This window comes from Hyperolius riggenbachi, chromosome 6 (genome assembly GCF_040937935.1).
Source record: "Hyperolius riggenbachi isolate aHypRig1 chromosome 6, aHypRig1.pri, whole genome shotgun sequence".
Taxonomy (NCBI): domain Eukaryota; kingdom Metazoa; phylum Chordata; class Amphibia; order Anura; family Hyperoliidae; genus Hyperolius; species Hyperolius riggenbachi.
Window position 1 is genome coordinate 224,316,128 of NC_090651.1, and position 27,502 is coordinate 224,343,629.

Sequence of the window (27,502 nt, forward strand, 5' to 3'; positions counted from 1 at the left end):
TGAAGGTTGACTTTTTTTGTTTTAAAAACACTTCTTTTTTTGGTCGGATGAAATATGCTAATTTTTTGAGATAGGAATTTTGGGTTTTCATGAGCTGTATGCCAAAATCATCAATATTTAAACAATAAAAGGCTTGAACTACTTCAGTTGTGTGTAATGAATCTAAAATATATGAACGTCTAATGTTTATCAGTACATTACAGAAAATAATGAACTTTATCACAATATGCTAATTTTTTGAGAAGGACCTGTACAGCTCACCATGTAGCAGAGAAGGGTGCCAAAAATTCATCATTTCAGATGAACAATATTGAAAATGTATATGTAGATTTTCAAATATTAAAGGACATCTGTAGCATGAACAATATGGAGGTTGCCATATTTATTTCCTTTTAAACAATACCAGTTGCCTGGCAGCCCTGCTGGTCTATTTGGCTGCAGTAGGATCTGAATAAGACCAGCATCAAGCATGCAGCTAATCTTGTGAGATCTGACAACAATGTCAGAAACGCCTGATCTGCTGCATGCTTGTTCAGGGTCTATGGCTAAAAGCATTAGAGGCAGAGAATAAGCAGGACAGCCAGGCAACTGGTATTGCTTACAGAGAAATAAATATGACAGCCTCCATATACCTCTCACTTCAGTTGTACTTTATGAGACTCATTTAAAAAGGGATGCTCAAATCTCCTCAAAAGACTTACAAGGTAGAACACACAATAAAAAAGCGAGTAAATTAGTGTAGATTTTTATACGCGTCTAATGAAAATGTATGATTTTGAAAATTTGCCTTTAGTGCTAAACAAAACAAATAAACATGAGGATTCAGAATCTCAAAAATGCTCGTCTGTCAGTCCGTTGAAGCACATCAACATATTATAGCCAAAGCTGCAGTTACAGCACACATGGTTTACCTTGTGAAGTCTGTCCGGGGTTGCAATCACAACAGCGCCAGCAAATTTCTCCATTTCTGCGGCTTCTTTCCAGTCTGTAAGAGTAATATTCAATGTACACCATGAGAGTATTAGAGCTACCCTAAACATATCAGCTTCTATTATTTCTAGTGAAGATTCTGCAAGTACTCACTCTCACCTGAGGAAGGGTCAGTGTACCCGCAACATGCAGTGTGTCGTTTGCTCCGTAAATCCCAAACGCAGGTTTGAAGCCTGTGGAGTGCCTTTTTCTACTGATTGAATTCACTCTCAGTATGCCTGGTAGGAACTGGCATTCCAACTTATGGATGAGCAGGTGAAACTGAACCTTAAGGCTGGGCCACGGCAGAAGGGGTTAATCCACCTATGTTACTGCTTCTGGTCGCTGCACTCCATGCTGCGCCCCATCTTCCTGACAATAGCATAAGTTTGGCTGTGTAGGCAGGAGTATCGGGAAGATGAAGAGATGCGTAGAATGCAGTGACCAGAGGCGACAACATATGCGAGTTAACCTAATTTGCCATGGCCCGCGTACACCAGCACTCAGGTCCAGTTTCACCTCAGGCGAAACTACATTTCACACTCGTTAACTCTTTCTTATTGCATATACAGTACTGCAGAACAACCATATATACCTACTTAAAACCAACTTCCACGGGCTATGCTAGAAGGTTGGTGCTGCTTGTCTCACCATGCCATTCAGACCCCAAGAGGAGGGGGCTGAACCCAGACAAAGCTCTCGGATATGATAACAGCCTGCAATACTAGACTTTGATGCTGCAGAAAATGGCTGGTAAAAATCATCTGTATATGGGGTTAGACAGTTAAGAGCAGATGAGCTACTGTGTGCGAGAAGAAAATGCCTCCCCTCGTTACAGCTTTTCATACATCAAAATCTGAGTTCACACAACAACCTAATGGCCCATACTCAGGGGCTACAATTGTCGCCGCAACCACGTGGCACGCGCGTGTTGCGGCGACAGGTCGCCCGTGAGTATGGCATGCGCACCCCGAACCGTCGCTCGTCGCTGCTGTTGCCAGGCGATTGGCGCGGTCAATCGCCTGGCAACAGTTGCTGCCGTAACTGTCGTTAGTCCGCGTGTGTATGCGGACTAGCGACAGCAACCTATAGGCATCACACGGAGCTTCTGGCGGGGGGGAGGAACGTCGGCGACAGCTTCTGTCGCACCACTAATCCCTCTTCCGCAGTGTGTATGCGGAGGGACCCGGCGACGAGCTGTCGCCGGTCTGTCGCTCACACGCTCCCGTGTGCTAGCGACTAGCGACAATTGTAGCCCATGAGTATGGGCCATTAGTCAGTCAGTATCGTGGAACGGACCACAACTGAGGAATGGATCTGTTCAGACCTGTTGTGATTTGTCCATTCCATTGTGTTTGTTGCAGTGATGGAACCCCAAGTCTTGACCAGCTCAATTTTTAGGGACACTAAACAGAAGTCAGATTTGTCATAATAGCAATGCTATCATGACATGTTCGATGCAACAGACATATATACACAGGGGTTTGCACTGTGGATAATGACAGCATATAAGCTCAGGGCCGGGCCGAGGCAGAGATGAGAGAGGCTCCAGCCTCAGGGCGCAGTGCAGGAGGAGGCGCTCAACTCACTCAGCTATCATTCCCCTATTGTGTTTGAAGCAAAGAGAAATAAGAAAAGGGAATACATGGCAGTGACTGCATGCCAGATAACTAGAGATGAAGGTGTTGGGGGGGGTTGGGCGCCCTGGGGAACCTCTTAGTCTAATAGCAATCAGTGTGTGAGGGATGGAGGGGCGCACCTTGGTGTCTCAGCCTTGGGTGCTGGAAGACCTTGTCCCGGCTCTGTATACGCTGTCACCTGCCACAGCACAAACCCTTCATAGTGTGGTCCCAGCTTAAAGAGAAACTGTGACCAAGAATTTAACTTCATCCCAATCAGTAGCGGATACCTCCTTTTACATGAGAAATCTTTTCCTTCTCACAAACGGATCATCAGAGGGCTCTGTATGGCTGGTATTGTGGTGAAACCCCTTCCACAGAAAACTGAGGACCATGGTCCTGGCAGTTTCCGGTCTGTGAACCTTGTTGTATTGTAGAAAATAGAGGTTTACAGCTGTTTGCAACTGCCAAAAAAGCAAGCAGCAGCTACTTCCAGTGACATCACCTGCCAGCAGTAAAAATGTCGCCATGTGGTAAATGTTAGAATGTAAATCAGGGAGAGGAAAGTTTTTTTAGCGGGCAAACACTGACTAAATCATTTATACATAATTATTGTAAAATGCAAGCACTTTTTTATTACATTATTTTCACTGAAGTTCCTCTTTAATGCTGACCACACTTTTCACCTGGAATTGTTCAATGGCACTTGAGATCCATTAAAGCTACCTCATTGATGCAACATTAAACTGGTTAATCAGATAAGTCATTAGTTGTAATTATTTTATCAAATGATAGAACACAAAGTTTTGCTTGTATTGTACCAAAGCAGTAGTTTCAAAACATTCACACTCTCGTTTTGGATTATTTTATGATCATATTAAAATTGAGCAAAGAAGATTAAGGTGATAGAATATTGGTAATTTTACCAATATTCTACTACTATCAGTAATATACGGCACCCAAATTCTCGGGCTTGTTTTTTAGATGTGCACGTGCGCGCGTGTGTGTGTCTGGACATTAGACGGTAAGTACTGTGAGAGTAAGAATAATCATTAATAGCAATTTCTAAAATGATGTAATGGAATAAACATTAAAAAGCTCATGTTATTTATTTCACAGTTGCTAAACACAGATATGGTACTTGCCATCAAAATATTTGTCTTCATCAATGTCGTGCACCGTTTTAAATTTCTCCTTAACACAAGAACGAGGATCTACAACTCCAACCACCTGGGGGGAACAAAAATAACAATCAACATTAAGGGAATTTGCCAGCATGCAGGTCTTTTCTACTACTGCAAATGGAAGTAAAAAAAAAAAAAAAAGAAAAAAAAAAAATCGGACTCATTGAAAATGATTTAGTATTTATATAGCGCAGACATCTTCTGCAGAGCTTTATAGACTATATTGTGTTGACTGTCCCTCAGAGGGGCTCACAATATAATCCTTACCATAGTTCTATGTCCATTGTAGTCTAGGGCCAACTTAGGGGAAGTCAATTAACTTATCTGTAGGTTTTTGGGATGTGTGTGTGGGGGGGAGAAACAGATTCCTCAGAGGACCGAGAGTGCTATCCTCTAGTTTCCCAACCCTGTCCTCAAAGCCCACCAACAGTAAAGGTGGCACAGGTGGAGTAATTAGTGTCTCAGAAGAGCTGATTAACTACCTAGTCTAGTTGTTTAATCGACCCAACCAATATGCAAATCCTTACTACCCCCTCCGATATACATCACATGACCAAAACAAGTAATTTAGGCAGAAATATTTGTTGCCATCATATTCATCAATGTAAATGCCCTGAAATAGCCTCTTTGCAGGGTAATTTGGGCACCGGAGTTTGGCTATAGTATAGCCAATCTCTGGCTATCGGTGGTAGCAGCAGTGATGAGAACAGCGATAATAGAGTTTGGCTACTGTGTAACTGTACTGCCGCAAATGCGGTGGCAATGCCAGAGATTGGATACTGTGTAGCTGAACTTCAGGCAGCAGCTGTGATTGTGGCTTTATCAGCAGTGGAGTTAGGCTACAGTTAGTGTTCGGTTTAAGTAGGTTAGTGTGAGGCACAAGTAGGGAGGAGGTTAGTGTTAGGTGTAGGTAGAGGGGAGGTTAGCGTTTCACGTTGGTAGGTGAGACGTTCGTGTTTCACATAGGTAGGGGGGGGAGTTTAATGTTAGGCGTAGGTGGAGGGGAGGTTAGGGTTACATGTAGGTAAGGGGGGAAGGTTAGACAGGGGAGCCAGGTGCGCTCCCTGTGCCCCCGTGCAGCAGAATGCTCCAAGCCGCAGGAGAGCAACGGGGAGCATGCCTGGCCACGCATGCATGACTAATTGTGACTCGACCAGGCTTTCGCCCACTACTGCGGGTAACAGGAGGCACCCAGGAAGACGGCGAGGGACGAGTGGCCTCAAGGAGGCTTAAAGGGGAACTGAAGAGAGAGGTATATGGAGGCTGTCATGTTTATTTCCTTTTAATCAATACCAGTTGCCTGGCAGCCCTGCTGGTCTATTTCTCTGCAGTAGTATCTGATTAAAACCAGAAACAAGCATGCAGCTAGTCTTGTCAGATCAGACTTATAAGTCTGAACCACTTAAACACCTGATCTGCTGCATGCTTGTTCAGGGGCTATGGCTAATAGTATTAGAGGCAGAGGATCAGCAGGGCTGCCAGGCAACTGGTATTGTCTAAAAGGAAATAAACATGACAGCCTCCATATACCTCTCTCTTCAGTTCCCCTTTAAGGAAGCCCCAGGTAAGTATGATACCTGAGAAGCTTCACGTCTCAGGTACACTTTAAGTGAGCATTATTTAACAACATAAATGTACTTTATGTAGTTAAGGCTCTAGCTACAAGGAGCTACATGTTGTAACCCACACAATCTTTCTTCCTATGAATATGTCAGTTAAACCGCAGAAACTTTCACTTCCCTTTTATACAATCTAACCGATCTATGCAATAGTATATACATAAGTACACAAAGGTCACAGCCAGAAGGACAAGGCTAAGTGCCCTTGTAGAGGTAATGCACTTTGAGGTGACTTGTGTAAAATGTAAAGGAGCTATAATAAGCTGAGTAATAGGATCTGGTTCAGAAAGGTTTCCCTTTTAAAAAGATTATATGCATACATTATGATGTACAGTATCCCTTCTATAGCCATAGTCCAATGTAACTGTTATAATCCAAGGTCAGTTTGGGAGGAAACAAACTTATCAGAAAATCCACCCACACTGGGAGAACATAAAAACTCCATGCAAATGACCAGAACAGGAATTAACCTTGGTGCTCTAGATGTGCATCATGAGATTGCTATTGATTATATTGCCTTAACTAGCTGAAGACCAGGCAAGCACCTCATCCCCCCAGAATATCTACCAACCTTAGTTCATGCCTTCATTATATCCTGACTGGCCAACTGCAATGCTCTTTACACTGGCCTTCCAAAAAAGGACTTGTACCGCCTACAGAACACTGCTGCCAGACCGTTAACCAACCAACCCCGTCACTGCCCAATAACGCCAGTCCTGCACTCCCTTCACTGGCTACCTATAAAATGGTGGTGATTGACAGCACCGCTCACGCAGGGACAGTACAGAGCGAGTGGAGGTCGCTCTGACATCATCGCCGGGGACCGGGACGGACCTGCGGCGAAAGGCTGCGGGCAGAGCTGCGGCGAGGGACATCCTGGGAGCTTGGAGCTGGAGGAAGCCCCCCGGTAAGTACCACTCATTTTACTATAGTTTGCCTGATGACTCCTTTAAGAATAGCTGCAGTTTACATTTTCCCAACTGTGCTAAGTTTGTGGACTCTGGCTTTACTATTGTGAGAATGGCAGCCTTCTAAATTTTTCCATTGATGTCACGATGAAATATGATTGGCTGTTGTGGTTTCACCCAAGTTTGCAAAGGGGGAGGGGGGCTTGAAAAATCGGTCAAGGCGTTTTCAAGTGATCACGGCACACACAGAAACACACACCCTTTTAATCAAGAGTGCAACCAGAACACTATAGTTGTGTATATACGCTTATTAATGCTACCTGAAACAGAATTTTGTGGTCGTTTTAGGTGACATTTTAAGAACGGTTGCTGTACAAACAGGTTGCTGGGCTATCAGCTGAGAATCCTGTGCTATTGTATGGAGAAGACTGCAAAGAAGAGGTCAGGAGGAAACCTACTGCAATAATTATTAAAGGTTGAGGGGTGTGCAATATCCAGTATGATAGATAACTGAAAGGGAAGCCAACAATGTCAGGTGAAAGACCCTAAACCAGGGGTCCCCAAACTTTTTTTGTCAAGGGCCGGGTCAACATACTTTAGACTGCTGGGGGGCAGGAGTGTACATAATGTAGAAAAACATTACATTGAACCTAGGTAGTGTAAACAGCGCCTGAAACACCATCCCCCACACGCAAAGCAATCAGTGTTCAAAATACATACTGTATTTTCAAAAGTCCCCCCAAAACAACCCCTTTTCCCCAGTAATTGCAAGGACTGCAAATGATCTACCTCTACAAATGCACGTGCGCACACACTGCTTTTATATTGCCTCTAACTACCCCACCACTACCACGACAATGGTTTTGTGCACTATACAGTGAAGCATACTCAGGTGACAACCTGCCATACAATTGGACAGCAGTGTCACCTGATGTGGAATTGGATTGGAAGCCAGCGAATTACTTCTTGCTGGCTTCCATATGGAAACGTGGTGCCAGTACTGCTGCCGTATCTACAATACCTGTACATTTTGTGTGTGGAGGGCTGGTAAAAAAAAAGTCTCAGGCGGCCGCATTCGGCCCGGGGGCTTTAGTTTGAGGACCAGTCCCCTAAACCATGCTAGATTTTCATCTGGTACAATCGTGCATCATCATGCCATTCAGAAAAGTGGAGCAGCCCTGCTATTCATCACAGCCTGTTCCTGTAAGAATTTATGCTGCAAGGGCTGAAAACATTTGCACACAGAGTTCTGCTTTAAGATACTCATGAAACGATCCAATGACACTATAAATTACTGTATTGGGGCCACAAAGGGCTGGTTTTCTTAAAGTGTACCCAAGGTGACATGACATGATAAACGTGTATGTATAGTACCAAACATTTGGGGCTGTTTCCCTTTTTCTTTTAATGCCTGAAAGAGTTAACCTTCAAGCATGCAAGTGACAGTTTCTCTCCTGTCATAATCTTCTGATTACTACAATCAGAATAATGTGTGGCATCATGACAAAATTGCACAGTGTACTGCTGAGATCAATTTAAAGGACACCTGAATTGAAAGGTATATGAAGGCTGCCATATTTCAAACAAACACAGAACATTTATATCACGCTTTTCGCCTGGCGGACTCAAAGCGCGAGAGCTGCAGCCACTAGGACACGCTCTATAGGCAATAGCAGTGTTAGGGTGACTTGCCCAAGGTCTCCTACTGAATAGGTGCCGGCTTACTGAACAGGCAGAGCCGAGATTCGAACCCAGGTCTCCTGTGTCAGAGGCAGAGCCCTTAACCATTACACCATCCAGCCACAGCTTTATTTCCTTTTAAGCAATGCACATTGCCTGGCCGTCTTGCTGATCCCGCCTCTAATACTTTTAGCCACAGAACCTGAACAAGCATGCAGATGTTTCTTACTGAAGTCTGACTGGATTAGCCACATTCTTATTTTAAGTGTGTGATTCAGACACTACTGCAGCCATAGAGATCTGCAGGATGCCAGACGACTGGTATGGATTAAAAGGAAATGAATGTGGCAGTCTCCACATCTCTCTCAGTCCAGGCGTCCTTTAGTTCAAGTTGGTTTGAAGAAGCCTCCTAGTAACTTGCACCACGGTAAAATAGTTTTTGCAGAGAAAAAAAATAAAACATACAAATGCACAAAAAGGAAAGGTTTTATTTTTATGTTTAATTGAATCTCCAAAATGAAGTTAACTAACTTCAGTTTTCTTTTATGGTCTGCTGAGGTTGTTTCTTTTTTTCCGTTAGTCTAAACGCTGTGAGTAACTGATGGTGCCACGTATCCTGCATGTTTTCACAAAAACAGGAATAAGCATTCTTTTATTCTATATAAGGCAATGAGGAGTGATCATTTGCTATCTCGCTGGCAGTTTAGCTCTTTTTTTTTTTTTCTTGATCGCCTGCTAAATCACCCTTACCCCAGTTCTTTCCCAAGTCAACCAGGAAGAGCGTGGTCAAATCAGCACAAAACAAGACATTGTAGCTGGTAAATCCTCCCTGTTGTGGGTCCCTGCCCAGATAACAAAAGAGAAAACTGCATGACGAGGTCCATCCAACAAACGGTTAAGTATTCGCTGGAAGGGTTCATTCTCCCTCCCACTTGCAGAAGACATGGCTGCTGCAGGATCCATTACAGCACAGGCTCTGGGCACGTATTTAAGCAAGCACTGCAGACAATTTAACAAGAGTCTTAAGGGCATACTAAGAAATGACAAGACTTCGAGGGGACTTGTCACTTGAAGGAAACATGCAGCATCCTATTTTTTTTTTTTTTTTATTGCATGCAAATATCTTTTTAATTTTTCTTTCCTGTGGAAAATCAAGTCTATTTTACTAGAAAGCAGAAGAGATTTTCTTTTAACCCCCTGAGGCAGCAAAAAATGAGAGCTGACTTTATCCCAAAAGGATAAGGGTATTGAGGCACGCTAAAAAAGGTGATCTCCTTTATTTACTATTATTTATGATATTACTTTTATATATAACTATTATTTATACTCTGTATTACCCTTTTTTAAATTATTTTTCAGTTTATATTGTTTCAAGCGCAATTTAAAATATTTTCTTGCAGAAATAAATTCAATATTAAAAAAATAATAATAATAAAACTGTGAATTCTTAGCATTTTTTTTATATGTCTGCATGGGTGACTGAAGTAATCTCTGATCTTCATCCAAATCATAATGAAGACAGTCTAATTTAATGAGTAACATAGGCAAAGAGTTGCGTAAATGAGGAGTAGAGATTGTATAGAAACCTGATACTTTGTAACTGCTGTAGGGTGGTTTATTGGGAGTAATCTCAGCCATATGTTTATATCACTGCTACGGAACCTTGTGAAACATCAATTTTGCCTTAATCATGTATAGAAGACTGATTTGCTTCACATATTTTTGAAAGGGCTTAATTGAATGGCCACTTCCAGGTCACACAACAGTATCAGAATGGGACTGAGTAAGAAGATCTTTTTGACCCATTCCTGTACCACAGATGACTCTGGCAGTGCACAGAGATGACAACCAAAACCAAATGCCATGAGATTCCACTACAGACTTTTCTAATAGATTTTGGTAGACAATGGTTCCAAAACCACTTCAAACCATCCAGGCAAATAGCCAGCTGTGTAGTGCAGAAACAATCAAATTCTACAACAAAATTCACAGTTGGGATGAGGTTCTGACATGTTGGTTTTTTTTGCCCCTATAAACAAAACAGTGTTCTTTCACATAAACATTTTGATCATATTTGTGTACAAGTTACCTTTCCTAGACCTATGGAATATACAGACTAGTTAACTTAACAGATTTAATCCATATTCTTTTGGAGAAAACTGGTTTCATCCTAGACAACCTCACATAAAACATTTCTTATTCAGCTTGTTATGGCTAAAGACATGTGCCATGAGGTGACTGATGGTTGCTCATTCTGCCATCCATGTTAAAATGGTTTAACGTCTTACTGAAGAGTGTACGTTGGGTCCATGCACTTTTTAGTCAGCAACAGTAGAGAATTTAATCTGTAAATCATTATGATTGTGGACTGACAGGTAACCAAAATTGTTGTGTCTATATAAAAAAAAAAAAAAAGCACCTGCTTTCAATTACCGCTTATTTAAAATGCCATCTACAGTACATTTTACATATTTTCACCATGTAAAGGTTGGTGACTGCTAAAACTATTTTTTCAATGTCATAGCAATGTAAATATAATGCGGACTATAATATAAGATTATATTATGACAGAGAATGCATGAAATCAAAGAAATTCATGCAGAAATTCTTGATACAAATAAAAAGTTACAAACCAATTGGTTCATGCATAAACTTTGTTAAGATCTGTAAACAATCAAATGAAATATAAATACATTTTATTTCATCATACACGTTAAATTCATTGTCAAATTTGAATAATAGTAATAATGTAGCTCAGTCTGTAGGTGGCAGTGTAATTATACACTTCCAAGGGCACTTTCAATATCACAGTCCAGAGCAGCCTCTTCTCTACAATCATTTACAGAAATGTAATGCCTGGTACACACCATGCAATTTCCCATCACATAGTTGGATCGAATCAATTATTTCCGACAAGTCTGATTTGATTTCTGCTTGTTTTTCTTGTAAAGAAGTGACTGGAAAATCACATCGGACTGGTTGGATATAATAGATTTGACCCATCTATCTGACAGGAAATTGCATGGTGTGTACCAGGCATAACACAAAGATACCACTGCAGGGAAGGAGGGGTATTGAGTGTGACTATTTCTGTTGGTTTAGACCAGTGAATACTTTTCCATGACTGAATGAATATTGCCAATATCCAGAAATAAAACGAGCTTCCAGGAATTGCAAAATAAATGAAACCCACAAAATCAAACCTAGACACAACTCACAGAAATAATTATTCTAGCTATTGTATTGTAAACACACTGAAGGAATTGCATCTTTGCCTAATTCGTTTGAAACCATATAAATTCTATAAAAATAAATAATCCCTTGAAAACTCAGCATTACTAATCCATCTACCAAACTCAAGTAAATTAAAAGGGGGGAAACCAACACTTCAATTCCAAAACGTTTATTTTGTTGCCAATATTTGAATTCTGTTACTCAGCTTGCACTGTTTAAAAATAAATGCACACGTTTCTGGGAATACTTGAAACCATGATCATATAACACAAATAAATGAGCGTGTAAGTGTGTGTGTGAGTGTGTGTTTTCATTTCAGTCAGCATATGCTTTTGGAGAGAAAAAAACGTCATAGCCAACAATCATTTCAGTTATGCCATTTTCACACCATCTGTATCTCTGGTGGCCTTTAGCTAAGCTTACTTAAGGCAGTTAATAAGCTGCGCAGACATTTTACTTGAATTAACATCATCTCCAATTTTCCATTTCAGCTTTTGGATTTTCTAAGTCAGGGTTTCATAAGTCAAACTTTATCATCAAGTACTCGTTATGTCCAGCAGGTAACCTCTTATTGTATACTAGCGACCTTAGCCCGTTTAAAAACAGGCTAGGTCTGTCTAAGCGCGTCTGCACGCACACGCCGCACACCCGGCTGCCCGCTCACACACCCCCTGGCTCCGTCCCTGTCGTCCTGCCTGTGTGAGGCTGGGTCCGTGCTGCGCACATGCGCAGTAGCAGAAAGCACAGACCCAGCTACAGAGACAACTGTCCCTGCTGTACGCAGGGACAGTTGCCTATTATTATATAGGATAAAGAGGTTTTTCAGTCGATCTTTAAAGAGAACCCGAGGTGGCCTTGTATTACGTAAGTGGGGCACAGAGGCTGGTTGGGCACACTAACACCAGCCTCTGTTGCCCCATCGTGTGTGTCAAAGACCCCCCTGCTCGCCGCTATACCCCCGCAGAGCTGGCGACACGCAGCGTGTCGCCAGCACAATGTTTACTCTAGCGCTGTCTGTCAGCGCCGCTCCGCCGCCTCCTCTGCATCGCCGCTACCCGCCCTCGTCCCTTCCCTCCCGCTGATTGGAGGGAAGGGACGAGGGCGGGTAGCGGCGATGCGGAGGAGGCGTGGGAGCGGCACTGACAGACAGCGATAGAGAAAACATTGTGCTGGCGACGCGCTGCGTGTCGCCAGCACTGCGGGGAGTTTAGCGGCGAGCAGGGGGGTCTTTGACACACACGATGGGGCAACAGAGGCTGGTGTTAGTGTGTCCAACCAGCCTCTGTGCCCCACTTACGTAATACAAGGCCACCTCGGGTTCTCTTTAAAACATTTAAAGAACTTAATGGTTATGATGGACTTCTAATAACAACCATGGGCCATATGCAATTAACTTTTTCACCTGAGTTATCTCCTAGGAGATAATTTTCATTTTCTCTTTAAACTGACTTTTAAGCATTTTACAATTGAAAAAGTACCCAAATTTTGGTGAAATAGTACTATGAAATTCATATTGAGTATTTTCTTGCTTACTGGTAGCTTAAAAGGCATTTTATGAGAAGTTGTGAAAATATCACCTCAGAGAAAACTCAGGTGAAGGAGTGAATTGCATCTGGGCCCATGTGTAGTCTATAAACCTGGCAAAAGAGCAACCTACAGTAAACATACTACAAGTTGAGAGAGCAAGCTTTAAATATTCATCAAAACCTTTAAAGAGAGAAATACAAGCCCAAGTAAAAGTAAAACAAAATAAAAATGTAGGTCTCAAGGAGATCAGGTAAGGCAAACTTCTTTTTTGCATAGCATTTTAGTGAGGAGGCTTTTTAACCACTTCGCATCCAGACCTTGTTTTCCCCTTATTGACCAGAGCAGTTTTGACGTTTTAGCTATGTCCCTATTCAATCAGCAATAACTTTATCCCTACTCACGACACCTAAATGATCTAGATATCGTTTTTTTCAGGATAAACTAGACTTTCATTGGGGGATATTTTGTCCCGAGAATTTTTTTTCTGCGCATTTTAGCGGGGGAAAAGAGGGAAAACCGTTAAAATTGCATTATTTCTCAAGTTTTCTTAAATTCTAGTAAAAAATACAAAGTGGTACAAAGTAGGTAAAAGACATGCCATCAGTATTAAGTCCCCAAAGGATAGATAGCCAGATGTGTGCCCAGTATCAGATCCCCCCAGTATAGCCAGATGTGCCCCCCAATATCAGCATCCATTATAGCCAGATATGTCCCCGCATTTGCGACCCCCCACATGCGTATCCCAATAAAGCCCCCCTCATTATAGCCAGATGTGTCCCCAGGATCAGTGTTCCCCATTATAGCCAGATGTTCCCCCAGGATTAGCGCCCCCGCCCCATTATTGCATATGTGCCCCCAGCATTAAGTTATGTCCCTCAGGACCATCAGATGTGCCCCCCATTATGAAATCCCCCACCCCATTACCCTGATGGGCCCCAATAATAATTTCAACCCCCCCCCCCTTCAGATTTGGAACCCCCACCCTCTTATGGGCAGCCAGATGTGCCCCCCCCTTACCACATGCCCCCCCCCCCCGGCCAGATCGTTAAAAAAAGCCCCTGCAAGATGAATATCTCACCTGAACTGGTTCCTGCGATCATCCTGCAGCTCCAGCCTCCATTCACCGCGCTTCAACTCAGCCCTGTGATACCGAACACCGGGTCCCGCCTTGATGACGTCATCAAGCCGGGACCCGGATATTCAGCGTCACAGGGCTGAGTGAAGAGTGGTGCATGGAGGCTGGAGCTGCAGGATGATCGCAGGAACCAGTTCAGGTAAGATATTCATCTTGCAGGGGCATTTTTTTAACATTCCGACCACGGAGGGGGAGAGATGAATGATCACGCTGTTTGTTACAGCGGTGATCATTCATCCGCGGGGGGGGGTCACTAATTGGCTACAAGGGAACATGTTCCCTTTTGCCAATTAGTAAGGCAGCTGACAGTGCCGGGGGGTGCGCTCTGAAGCGCACCTGTTCCTGCACAAAAGCGCTGCAAGCAGGTCAGTATATCTACGTGGCTGTGGCTTGGAGGGTGCCACAGCTGACGTAGATATATTGTAGTGGTGGGGAAAGTGGTTAATCTCTTGCAGCCCCTTGCACACTCCTATGGGTTCTGGGTCACCATGAGCTTGCTGGGCAATCTGTAACTCTGGGTGTTTCAAGTCCTAACTCCATAGAGCCATATTAATCCATGCCATGTACTGATGAGGATTAACCAATCCGAAATTGTCTGTATGCATGTTGGATAAATTTGGCTCTGTAATATAAGCAAGCTGAAACATAATTGCATTCCAGCAGTTATGGAGGTGTGTTTAGCTATCAGGGACAACAAAGAGATAATTTGCATATTCAGTAGTAATGCACTGTAGGACACCTCAAAGCTCACTCCAACCTGAAAAATCGCAAATACCTTCTGTTTTAAGAAGGCAACTTTCTGTTTTGCATAGCATTTTAGTAAGGAGGCTTTTTGATCTCATTCAACCCCCTACACACTCCTAGGTGTTCTGGTTCACCATGAGCTTGCTGTAACTTTAGGTTCCTTCTGAAATATTGTTAACAAGAGAGACCACTTCTGTTACAGAGTGACATTTCCTTTACTGAGTTAGAAACTCTCTGATGTCAACTCACTTGGGTACTTCTACAAGCACTCCAGATTTATAACAAAGCATTGGGACACTACGGAGGAACCTACAAAACTAAAAAAACATTCTTCATTGGGAAAAGTTTAATTCGCATTTCTGTAGTATATGTAGATCAAGTCTATGTTCATGTGTCTAGAAAGTCTACTTTTATTAAATTAATACTATAATAACTAAATTACTGTAATTATATAACTATGTTGTTATCACACTGCTATTACCATTAAAGTATACCTGTAGGGAGAAAAGTACCCTAAACAGATACCGGTACTTACCTTAGTAGAGAGAAGCCTCTGGTTAATTCAGAGGATCCCTCTGAGCCCATTCGACAAGCGCATGTTGAATAGTTTTGTGCAGCCTCACTCCCATCTGTGGAAAAGCGCAGGCGCAAGCCTTTTGCGCCTTCTTAATAGTGCTTGGCTTTTCCGGCGGGAGTGCGGATGAGAAATTTCGGAAAGCGGCCTGAAAAGCGTCATGCATCTGGTGGAGGACGTGAGAAGCCTTTGGAAGATACATAGGCTTCCATCTACTGAGGTGAGTATCTGAATTTTCTGTACGCACAGGTTTACTTTAAAATTATTGCTGCAACTTTGGGAAAAAAAAACTTGCTGTATTATTACCATTATGTGATGACCACCAGGAGCCGTAAGTGCATAACTGTGTGAAGCATGAGGAGGCTCATGGTTATATAGGATTACGCTATGTTGCCCTTTGTATATGTTTTTAAATTGAACTTAAAACTTAACAAGTTTTATCTACAGATCAGAAGTGGTGTCTTTACTCCCTCTGGTGTATGAGGTGGCAACTATTTGGCGATCCCCTGTCCATTGTCCATTAGGATGACGTCCAGAGTGAACTATTAGAGTGTTGTTTTTCTGGTGACGGACACTGAGCACTTGGGGAAAGTGTGTTGTGTTTTTTCAAAAACGTTGGTTAAACGGTATGTGAGCTTTGATCCCTACAGGGATTGCAAGGCTGGTGAGCGCACCACCTCTTAGTGGTCTTAAACCTAATTCGATTACATATAAGGAATAAATATAACCCCAATTTTGCAGTGTGGTGGTACAGAGGCCAGTGCAAAGAAAGCTTTACAGAAGCGATGCAGTTGTCCAAATAAACCAACTAGAGCACCGTAAAATACCTTATGTCCTGCAAATGGATTATATACTATGAGCAACATCTCAACTTTTGCAAATTTGGCACTGCTAATTGGAGAAACAGAGGGCATCTCAACCCGCCCACAAATTTTTGTGATTCAGCTTAAAGCACCCCTAAAGTCACCAAAAATGAAGATACTTACCTTTGTAGTGAGAAGCCTCTGGATAGTCTGAAGGCTTTCTGTATCCCCCTACAGCCACCTGTTTCACAGCAGGATCCCTCGAAACGTATTTGAGAAAAGTTTGTTGAATAGGTTTCTCCTTCGTGTTCTCTCGCCGTGGACAAGCGCATTCAGACCTGGCATGCACAAAGGGCTCATGCAAAAGGAGAAAAGCCCGATACGAGCAACTTCGTTTTACTAGAAATGTGCAGAGCTTACTTGTGCCTGGCCAGCCCAGATGCACTCATCCAAAGCCACGAGTGCGGCCAGAAGATGAAGAAGGACCCTGCACTGGAATGGTGGGCTTGACGAGGATGTGGGAAGCCTCTGTACCATCCAGAGACATCCAAATGCCAAGGTAGCTATCTAACTTTTACTCCCATCCTCATTACAGGTTTTCAACTAAGCTTAATATCTGTACAGGAAACAATAGACAATAAACATGATATACCAGAGCCAAGTAGATGAGAAAAAAAACATTTAATCGCATTCCAAGGTCTAACTGCTAGGAGTGCATTGGAAGAATTTGTATTCAGATACGCAGGTCTAACTTCCTCAGGAATCAGAGGATTTCTGTCCATTTTGTAGTATAACTACAGACCCCATATGGGATTTGTTATGCTTTCTTCTAGATCAAATTTGTTTAGCAGCCCTTCCTGCAGCACAATTGCCAGAGTTGCAAGCTGAAACCTCCTCATCTTCATTTGTGCCCCACTCCCTAGCAGCCTCAACATCATGATGATGCAGAGCGACGAGAGCGTATCTGCATCAGATTAGCCCACAGGGCTTGCCATTAAAGTAGTTCTGAGCTAAGAACTTCCTCTCTGCTCTAAAAGATTAGGTAAAGTATACAAACATTCGGAAAACAAAAAGACAACTTTGTTACAATGCACAGAAATCCCCCCAGAAAATGTACTAGATGAACTCTCAGGGAGCAAAAGAAGGGTTAAAGAGACTCTGAAGCGAATAAAATTTGCCATTTTTACCTTGTTATTCGCTTCAGTAGTCTCATCAGAAGTAAACTGCCGCATCCCGGCCGCAAAACGAGGGGTTTAGACCCCCCAAATCCCCGGGCAAAGATCCACGACCAACTTGGTCGTGGATTTTGCTGCGCTGAATGGCAGAGCTTTCAGCTTCAGCTCTGCCTCTCCTGACTCCAATCGCCGCACCTCTCCCCCTCTATGAAGGAACACAGAGGGGCAAGGAAAGGCGCCGATCCGCCACGATTGACAGCAGTAGTGGCAGAGCTACAGCTGAAAGCTCTGCCGCTTTCAGGAAGCGCCGGCCGAATTGCGCCCTGGGGATTTTGGGGGGGGGGGGGGTCTAAAGCGCTCGTTTTGCGGCAGGGATGCGGCGGTTTACTTCTGAGGAGAGTACTGAAGCGAATTAGAAGGTAAACATTTCAAAAAATTTTCGCTTCAGTCTCTCTTTAAAACATCTGTCTTTTCTGTACAGCCATCTCTGACCAGTCCCTTGGAGCTGTGAGTCATGCCTACTGACTACACACTTGTTACAAACTGTATCTAAACAAATGCAGCTCAATTCATATGATTTATACAACATTGCTATGTGTAATAAACACTTTTCAGTCTGTTCTTTGCAAGAGCACAAAAAGGGGGGGGGGGGGGGGTAACAAGCACCATCCAATCAACAGAATTATAAATCAACCCTGGACTGTGCAGCTTATCCAGAAATTACATGCAAAACCAGAGAAAGTAATTAAAGAGAACCTGTAACAAAATAAAAAGTTCCCCTCAGGGTCCCAATGAGGCTTCCCCCTTCGCTGTAGCTGCAGGCAATCCAGAGCTGGCCCCCTCGAAGTCTCCAGAAATAAAGGCTCGACAAGCCTGACAAGCTACATTTATTTACATTCCCTGGCTCCAGCGGGGGAGCTGTTGCGGCTTTCAGCGCGGAGATAGGCGGAAATAGCCGATCTTTGTCAGGTCCACTCTACTGCGCAGGCGCAGGAGACTTGCGCCTGCTCAGTAGAGCGGCCCGACAGTGATCGGCTATTTCCGCTTATCTCCGAGCAGAGAGCTGATACTGCGCCTGCAGACATCCTGTGCCCGCGAGAGCCGATACTGGTCCCCCGCAGACATCCTGTGCCCGCGCAGCCACTCACCGATGCTCTGGGCCTTGCCTCTGGTTCACTTGTGGAATTTCAGACTTTTAAGTCAGAAAACCACTGTGCCTGCGTTGCCATGTCCTCGCTCCTGCTTACGTCACCAGGAGCGTACTGCGCAGGCACAGACCATACTGGGCCTGCGTAATACACCCCTGGTGACGTCAGCGGGAGGGAGGGCGCGGCTGCGCAGGCACAGTGGTTTTCCGACTTTAAAGTCTGACATTCCACAAGTGAACAGGAGGCGGGGCCCAGAGCATCGGTGAGTGGCTGCGCGGGCACAGGATGTCTTCGGGGGACCATTAGAAGCCCCGGGTAAGTTTAACTCATTTTCCCCCGACCCCCAACAGTATTCCTTTAAAGAATCGCACCAAGCCAAAAGATTTGTCATAATAAAGATAAGTTTATTGTCAACAAAATTAAAAACAGCTAAAAACACACAATATTCACAGTTTGGTCCAGAATAAATAAATGAATAATCAAATGCAAAGTATTGCACAATAATATTGCGCACTCACCCAAATATTAATCATATGAATATATTGCAAGTCTATCCAAACAGATAAGAAAAAAGTGCAAATGCTGATGTTAGTGGTATGAATATTGCATACCATTAATATCAGCATTTGCACTTTTTTTCTTACCTGTTTGGATAGGCTTGCAATATATTCTACCTACACTACACGATACATACATAAACATGTAGGGACTAGATTGTGAGCTCCTCCGAGGGACAGTTAGTGACATGACAATATACTCTGTACAGCGCTGCGTAATATGTCGGCGCTATATAAATACTTCGATTAATACCAGCATTTGCACTTTTTTTTCTTACATCTTTGGATAGGCTTGCAATATGTTCATACCAGTGGCGTCCCTACCATAGAGCGCAGTGGGGCGGGGCACACCGGGTGACAGACACCCTGGGGGGTGTCGCCACGACCCCCCACAGCACCACAGCAGGAGGGGGAAGCAGGGCTAGGAGAGGCTGTGGAGGCAGCGGTGGGGAGGGGGGACATATCCTCCCCTCCCTCACCTGGGACCTCACCTTCTGCCTCTCTCTTCCCCTCCAGAAATTAGCGGCGACAAGTGCGGGGCGGCCGGAGGCGTATGGACAATTACTCACCTGATTTCCGCGTTCCAAGCGTGGAGCGCAGCGTCATGACGTTACAGGTCTCTGTCTTCAATGCCGCCCACTGTGCTTCCTGATTAGCGGAAGCACAGTGGGCGGCATTGGAGGCGGAGACCTGTAACGTCATGACGCTGCGCTCCACGCTTGGAACGCGGAAATCAGGTGAGTAGTTGTCCATACGCCTCCGGCCGCCCCGCACTTGTCGCCGCTATTCTGGAGAGGGGAGAGAGAGGCAGAAGGAGGGGTCCCAGGTGAGGGACCCCTCCACAGCCCCTCCATCTAGCCCTGCTTCCCACTCCTGGGGCACCTACACTGGGGGTAACTATACTAGCTTACTGGGGGCAACTATACTAGCTTACTGGGGGCAACTATACTAGCTTACTGGGGGCAACTATATTAGCTTACAGGGGGCAACTATACTAGCCATACTGGGGGCAACTATACTAGCTTACTGGGGGCAACTATACTAGCCATACTGGGGGCAACTATACTAGCTTACTGGGGGCAACTATACTAGCTTACTGGGGCCAACTATACTAGCCATACTGGGGGCAACTATACTAGCTTACTGGGGGCAACTATACTAGCTTACTGGGGGCAACTATACTAGCCATACTGGGGGCAACTATACTAGCCATACTGGGGGCAACTATACTAGCTTACTGGGGGCAACTATACTAGCTTACTGGGGGCAACTATACTAGCCATACTGGGGGCAACTATACTAGCCATACTGGGGGCAACTATACTAGCCATACTGGGGGCAACTATACTAGCTTACTGGGGGCAACTATACTAGCTATACTGGGGACAACTATACTTACTGGGGGCAACTATACTAGCTATACTGGGGGCAACTAAACTATACTAGCTATACTGGGGGCAACTAAACTATACTAGCTATACTGGGGGCAACTAAACTATACTAGCTATACTGGGGGCAACTATACTGGCTGGGGCAACTATACTGGCTGGGGCAACTAAACTGGCTATACTGGGGGCAGCTATCCTGGCTGGGGGCAACTATACTAGCTATACTGGCTGGGGGCAACTATACTAACTATACTGGCTGGGGGCAACTATACTAGCTTACTGGGGGCAACTATACTAGCCATACTGGGGGCAACTATACTAGCCATACTGGGGGCAACTATACTAGCTTACTGGGGGCAACTATACTAGCTATACTGGGGACAACTATACATACTGGGGGCAACTATACTAGCTATACTGGGGGCAACTAAACTATACTAGCTATACTGGGGGCAACTATACTGGCTGGGGCAACTATACTGGCTGGGGCAACTAAACTAGCTATACAGGGGGCAGCTATCCTGGCTGGGGGCAACTATACTAGCTATACTGGCTGGGGCAACTATACTAGCTATACTGGGGGCAACTATACAAGCTATACTGGCTGGGGGCAACTATACTAACTGTACTGGCTGAAGGCAACTATACTAGCTATACTGTCTGGGGGAAACTATACTAGCTATACTGGCTGGGGGCGACCATACTAGCTATACTGGGGCAAATATGACACTATGACACTGTATTGTTATCAAATCATTTGCATGATCTTGTTTTGTTGTGAGTTTCCGTATGTTCTACCTGTATGTTAACCCATTTATCTATTGTGCAGCGATGCGTATGATGTTGGCGCTTTATAAATACAATAAATAATAATAATAACTATACTAACTATACTGGGGCAACTATACTAGCTATACTGTGGGCAACTGTACTAGCTATACTGTGGGCAACTGTACTAGCTACAGTATACTAGGGGCAACTATACTAGCTAAACTGGGGCAACTATATTACCTACACTAAGGGCAACTATACTAGCTATATTGGGGGCAACTATACTAGCTATACTGGGGCAATGGCAGCGACATTCTCCAAGCACCCCCCAGCGTGAACTGACTTTCGGCGTCTAATAGACGCTGTGTCAGTTCACTGACAGCAGCAGCCCACAGCTGCAGCAGAGCAGGGCTACAGTAAAATGGCGCCTGAAGCCCTGCTCTGGAGACTTTGAGTCTGCAGTGCAGGGCTTCGGGCGCCATTTTCCCATAGCCCTGCTCTAAGCGCGGGAGTTTCAGTTGCTGGCTGGCTGCAGAGGATTGTGGGATCTGCGCCGGACGGAGGCCGGGACAGGAGGTCTGCTGCTGCTTCAGGTGAGTAAATGTTTTTTTTTTAAAATTTATTTTAGCAGGTGTATCGACTGTTCTGGCCAGGTCTGCTACATGATTGAAGTGTTTTCTGGTCAGGTCTGCCACATGATTGCACGTATTTTCTGGTCAAATCTTCCACATGTTTGCATTCATTTTCTGGTCAAATCTTCCACATAATTGCATGTATTTTCTGGTCAAATCTTTCACATGCTTGCATGTATTTTCTGGCCAGGTCTGCTACATGATTGAAGTGTTTTCTGGCCACGTCTGCCACATGATTGCATGTATTTTCTGGTCAAATCTTCCACATGATTGCATGTATTTTCTGGTCAAATCTGCCGACATGATTGCATGTATTTTCTGGCCAGGTCTGCTACATGATTGAAATGTTTTCTGGCCAGGTTTGCTACGTGATTGTATGCATTTTCTGGTCAGGTCTGCTACATGATTGAAGTGGTTTCTGGCCAGGTCTGCCACAATTGCATGTATTTTCTGGTCAAATCTTCCACATGATTGCATGTATTTTCTGGGCAAATCTGCTGCCATGATTGCATGTACTTTCTAGGCAAATCTACCGCCATGATTGCATTTATTTTCTGGGCAAATCTACTCACTTTATGTGTATTTTCTTGAGAAAACCTGCACAATTATGTGAATTTTCTTGGAAAAGGCTCACCAAAACTTGGGCCCACTGTCTTTGCGTTGCACTTTTAAAGGGAACTCGAGGTGAGAATAATATTGAGGCTGCCATATTTATCTCCTTTTAAGCAATGCCAGTTGCCTGGCTGCCGTGCTGGTCCTCTGCCTCTAATTCTTTCAACCATAGATCCTGAACAAGCATGCAACAGGTCAGGGGTTTCTGACAATATTGTCAGAACTGACGAGATTAGTTGCATGCTTGTTTCTGGTAATTCAGTTCACTACTGCAGCCAAATAGATCAGCAGGGCTACCTATTGTTTAAATGGAAATAAATATGGCAGCCTCCATATCACTCTCATCCCGGGTTCACGTTAAATTAGTTAGCTTCGCCCTCATCTGGTCATGGCCATGCCCATTTTTCACCGCAGTGCGCTTCGCGTGCCGTAGGTTATAGCCACACCCATTATTTTTTTTTTGGGGGGGGGTGTCTTTTAATACCCAGCACCGGGTGTCAAATGCCCTAGGTACGCCACTGGTTCATACCACTAATATCAGCATTTGCACTTTTTTCTTACCTGTTTGGATAGGCTTGCAGTATATTCATACCATTAATATTTGGGTGAGTGCAATATTTTTCTGCAATGGTTTGCATTTGATTATTTATTCTGGACCCCACTGTGCATGTTGTGTGTTTTTAGCTGTTTTTAAGCATGTTGACAATAAACCTATCTTTATTATGAGAAATCTTTTGGTTTCATGCGGCTGTTTAACTACTTTCTCTGGTTTTGCATGTTCTTTGCAAGAGTTGGGTCCACTTTAAAGCTAGTCATACACTATAAAACATTTTTAGTCGACTAGATATGTGATTCGGCAAACCGACCAAATCAAACAGCTGATTGATAAAAATTACCAACTTTCTCAAATTCAAACATGTGAAATCAGTGATTACACAGCCTTATACTGCATTGATCAGTACAAACCCATAAGTAGTTTAAGCAATTTGCTAATTGAAATTGAGGAGTGCACAGCAGTAAATTAATTGCTAATCCCCAAATGATTTCCAAAAAGATTTATCAGAATGGATGCCAACTACATAGTGTATAACCATTTAACTCCTTCAGCTTGGCTGCTTCATGTGCAGTGATCACAATTTTGAAACTGGATTTTTAACTGCAGATGTCTGCTTTGACTAACATGAGGTACAGATAAAGTAAGAGGTCAGTATGGGAAATGGTCACAGAAATGAGGAGGCTGCCTTTGTCTTAGCAAAACAGCTTCTTGCCCACAATGCTGATCCTCTGTCCTTAATGTCTTGAGTCAGTCCCTTGAATAAGAGATCAGTTCAGTTCTTGATCTCTCTGATACCACTTAAAGCGGACCCAAACCAAACATTTTTTTAAGTGAGGGGTTCCTACAATAAATGTAAAAGATTTTATATTTGTCATCATGCAGCTGAAAAAAAGGCTGCTATTTATTATTATAAGTTAGAAAATAGATTTTATTTCTGAAATCTTGTATTTTTAGTTTGAGTCCACTTTAAGTCAAAACATAGGACAACTAAAGTGGGAGTGATATGGATGCTTCCATGATTATTTTCTTTTAACTACTTGCCGACCGCGTCACGCCGATGGGCGTATCCCCAGGACCGCCTAACACCGATTGACATAAGGGCCTGCGGGCCTGTTTTGCAGGAAATCGCACACGCTGATGCGTTCGCATCCCTGCTTGGATGCCAGAGCTCCGCTCCGCCTTCAGTCTCCCAGCGGCGACCGCTGCTAGGAGACTGTTAGACAGCGAAACAGCCGTCTATTAACATAGTGCAGCGCTGCGATCCAAGGCAGCGCTGGGGACACAGGAGAGCGATCGGCTCTTATAGGCTGAAGCCTATGAGAGCCGATCGCCGTCATTGGTTGGCTGGGGGAAGGAAGGGAGTTAGGAAAAAAATAAATAGGGAAATTTATAAAACAAAAACATAAATATTTATAAAAAAGTAAGCAAACATCTGGGGGGCGATCAGACCCCACCAACTGAAAGCTCTGTTGGTGGAAAGGGGGGGGGGGGGGGGGAGATCGCTTGTGTACTGAGTTGTGTTGCCCTGCAGCGAGGCCTTAAAGCTGCAGTGGCAAATTTAGCAGAAAATGGCTTGGTCTTTAGGGGGGGTTTAACACTGCGGTTCCCAAGTGGTTAAAGAATACCACTTGTCTGGACGTTCTTCTGATCATCTGCCTCTAATACTTTTAACCATAGACCATGCACAGTCATGCAGATCAAACATTAGACTAAAGGTGCGTACACACATGCGACTATAGTCGTTTGTAACGATCGTTACCCGATCTTTACCAACGACGATCGTTACAAAAAACGAACCACCGACTATTAAGGCAAACGACGAACGAGCCAAATCGCTACAAAAGAAAGTTCTGTCTCGGCGGATTTTAACCAACGACGATCGTTTGCAAAAGTAGTACATCGTTGGAAACGGTCGTTCGTACTAGGCTTGACATGCGCATTTCACTATTTCTCCGTGAAACTTCTCATTTTTATGCGCAGGTGCAATAGTTGCTTTACGTGATGTAACGTTCGTTCTAACGATCAGATCGTTACACAACTTTTAAAACTATCTTTACATAGGTCGTTCTTTCATCAATTAAAAGTTCGTTCGTCGTTCTCAACGAACGATTGTTGTCGCATGTGTGTACGTAGCATTACATTTGACTGCATTTGCTGCCTGCTTGTTTCAGGCATGTGATTCAGACACTACTGCAGGTACAGAGATCAGCAGAACTGGCAGGCATCTGGTATTAAAGGAAATAAATATGGCAGCCTCCATGTCCCTCGTACTTCAGGCTTGCTTTAAAAAACAAGCACACACAAATGTTAGGCTCCACACTTTGTCCAGCATGGTTATGTCTTTTCTAACAAAAAAATGTTTTTAGTAAAAATGTTTGAATTTGCTTGGTTCATAGCAAATGCCTCTGCAAAATGTATATACTGCAGTTCCATCATAAAACATAAATCATGCCTGTGACAAGTTTGACACTGAAGATTAAGTGGAGAAGAAGATTAAAAATTCATCATGTGAGAAACTGCCACAGAACACAACAGGTCTGGAGCACAGAGATTGGATGTTTCATTCAGAACAGCATGCATTAGCATGGAAATGGCTGTCACACATGAACTGATTCGCGGGAAAGTTACCACCACCCCTCACTCATGCTTCTGATATGCCAATATTATTGCTTTATAATCCAGTACAGGAAAAAAAATGACAATGCTGTAATACTGCTACATGTGCAATGACTACTATCAAACAATCTTTCCTTTTTAGAACACAGCAATGGGTTGGCTTAAAGAGACACTGAAGCGAAAAAAAAATGATGATATTATAATTTGTATGTGTAGCACAGCTAAGAAATAAAACATTAAGATCAGATACATCAGTGTAATTGTTTCCAGTACAGGAAGAGTTGAGAAACTCCAGTTGTTATCTCTATGCAAACAAGCCATTAAGCTCTCCGACTAAGTTAGTCGTGGAGAGGGCAGTTATCTGACTTTTATTATCTCAACTGTTCCTGGACTATTTACTTTTCCTCTGCTAGAGGAGAAGTCATTACTTCACAGACTGCTCTGAAAGGGCTGGAACCCACAAGAGCGTTTTTTTGAGCATTTTGGCAGCGCTGCGATATGCTAGCGTTTTGCCAAAACGATCAGCTGATGTTAATGGATGGGGCAACTTCCACAGGAGCGTTTGCGTTTCCCAGAAACGCAAACGCAGGACCTGCAGCATTTTGGGAGCGTTAGCGCTTCATTGTAAAGTATTGAAACGCTAGCAGAAACGCTCAGCAAAACCTAAACTGAGCGGTTTTGCTAGCATTTTGCGGTTCAGCACACTGTAACAAAATTAAAAATAATTCACAGGACCAGTCAGGATAAAAACGCGAAACGCAAAACGCTACACAACCACTGAGCAAAAAAATACACTGTTGCAAAACGCGACCGTAAACGCGCATGAATCCGCTTGCAAACCGTTCAGACAAAACGCTAGCGGTTGCGTTTTGCGTTTGCGGATTTCAGTGGGTTCCAGGCCAAAGACTCATTTTGAATGCTGAGTATTGTGTAATCTGCACATATTATAGAATGATGCAATGTTAGAAAAAACACTATATACCTGAAAATAAAAGTATGAGAATATTTTCTTTGCTGCTAATCTACTAGTAATTATTCATAGTACACAACCAATTCACTATATCATATTTTTTTTTTTTCGCTTCAGTGTCTCTTTAAAGTAAACCAGAGATGAGTATTTGCCCCAGGTTTAAACATACTTGGGGCTTCCTCTAGCCCCATCGGCACGGATCGTTCCCACGACACTGTCCTCAGTCTTCTCCCTCTTCAGTATCGGGTCCCATAACTTTGGACAGTCGCGCTCAGACTGGCTGCGACTGGCCAAAGTTACGGGACCTGTTACCAAAGAGAGAGAAAACTGAGGACAGCGGCGGGGGAGCAATCCATGCCGATGGGGCTGGAGGAAGCCCCAGGTATGTATACAACTAGGGTAAATACTTGTCTCTGGTACACTTTAAAGAGAACCCGAGGTAGTTTTTAAGAATACTATCAGCACACAGAGGCTGGGTCTGCATATAATGCCCAGCCTCTGTTGCTATACTGTTCCCCCCCCCAGGCCCCCCCGCCCCCTGCGCTCTGCTATGCCCCATAAATCAAATGCCGTGCTGGCGACACACCCTGCCTGCGTCCCTTCCCTCCCATCAGCGGGGAGAGGCACTATGGAGGAGGTGGGGGAGCGGCGAGACTGACACTGCAAAAGGTGAACCGCCAGCTGTGACACGCTGTGTATTGCTCTGCATAGCAGAGCGCAGGGGGGTCCTGGGGGGGGGGGGGACAGTATAGCAACAGAGGCTGGGCATTATATGCAGACCCAGCCTTTGTGTGCTGATAGCATTCTTAGAAACCACCTCAGGTTCGCTTTAAGTACAATAGAATACAAGTGTGCTCATATAGCCAAATTCCAGGTAAAGAGGTTTCTCTAGTGCTGTTCAGGGACTCTGTGGCAGAGCTTGTTCTAGATCAGTGGTAGGGAACCTATGGCTCGGGAGCCAGATGTGGCTCTTTTGATGGCTACATCTGGCTCACATACAAATCAGTAGGGGTTGATTCACTAAGCTACACTGCTCAAGCAGCACAGCTTAGTGTGGCAGCGCAAGTACAATTTTCAAAGT

The 27,502-nt window shown here is 43.9% G+C and overlaps 1 protein-coding gene across 5 annotated transcripts in view; it reads right to left on the reverse strand.

Annotated features, from left to right (window-relative positions):
- Positions 1-27,502, reverse strand: part of LOC137521345 (2,7-anhydro-N-acetylneuraminate hydratase-like) — a 272,083-nt gene that overhangs the window by 192,826 nt on the left and 51,755 nt on the right. For all 5 annotated transcript variants that reach the window (XM_068240474.1, XM_068240477.1, XM_068240475.1 and 2 more), the window contains exons 4-5: positions 3,734-3,818; positions 912-985 (exon numbers count right to left, since the gene is read on the reverse strand). In XM_068240474.1, coding sequence (XP_068096575.1) covers positions 912-985; positions 3,734-3,818 — 159 coding nt within the window. The remainder of the gene's footprint in view (positions 1-911; positions 986-3,733; positions 3,819-27,502) is intronic.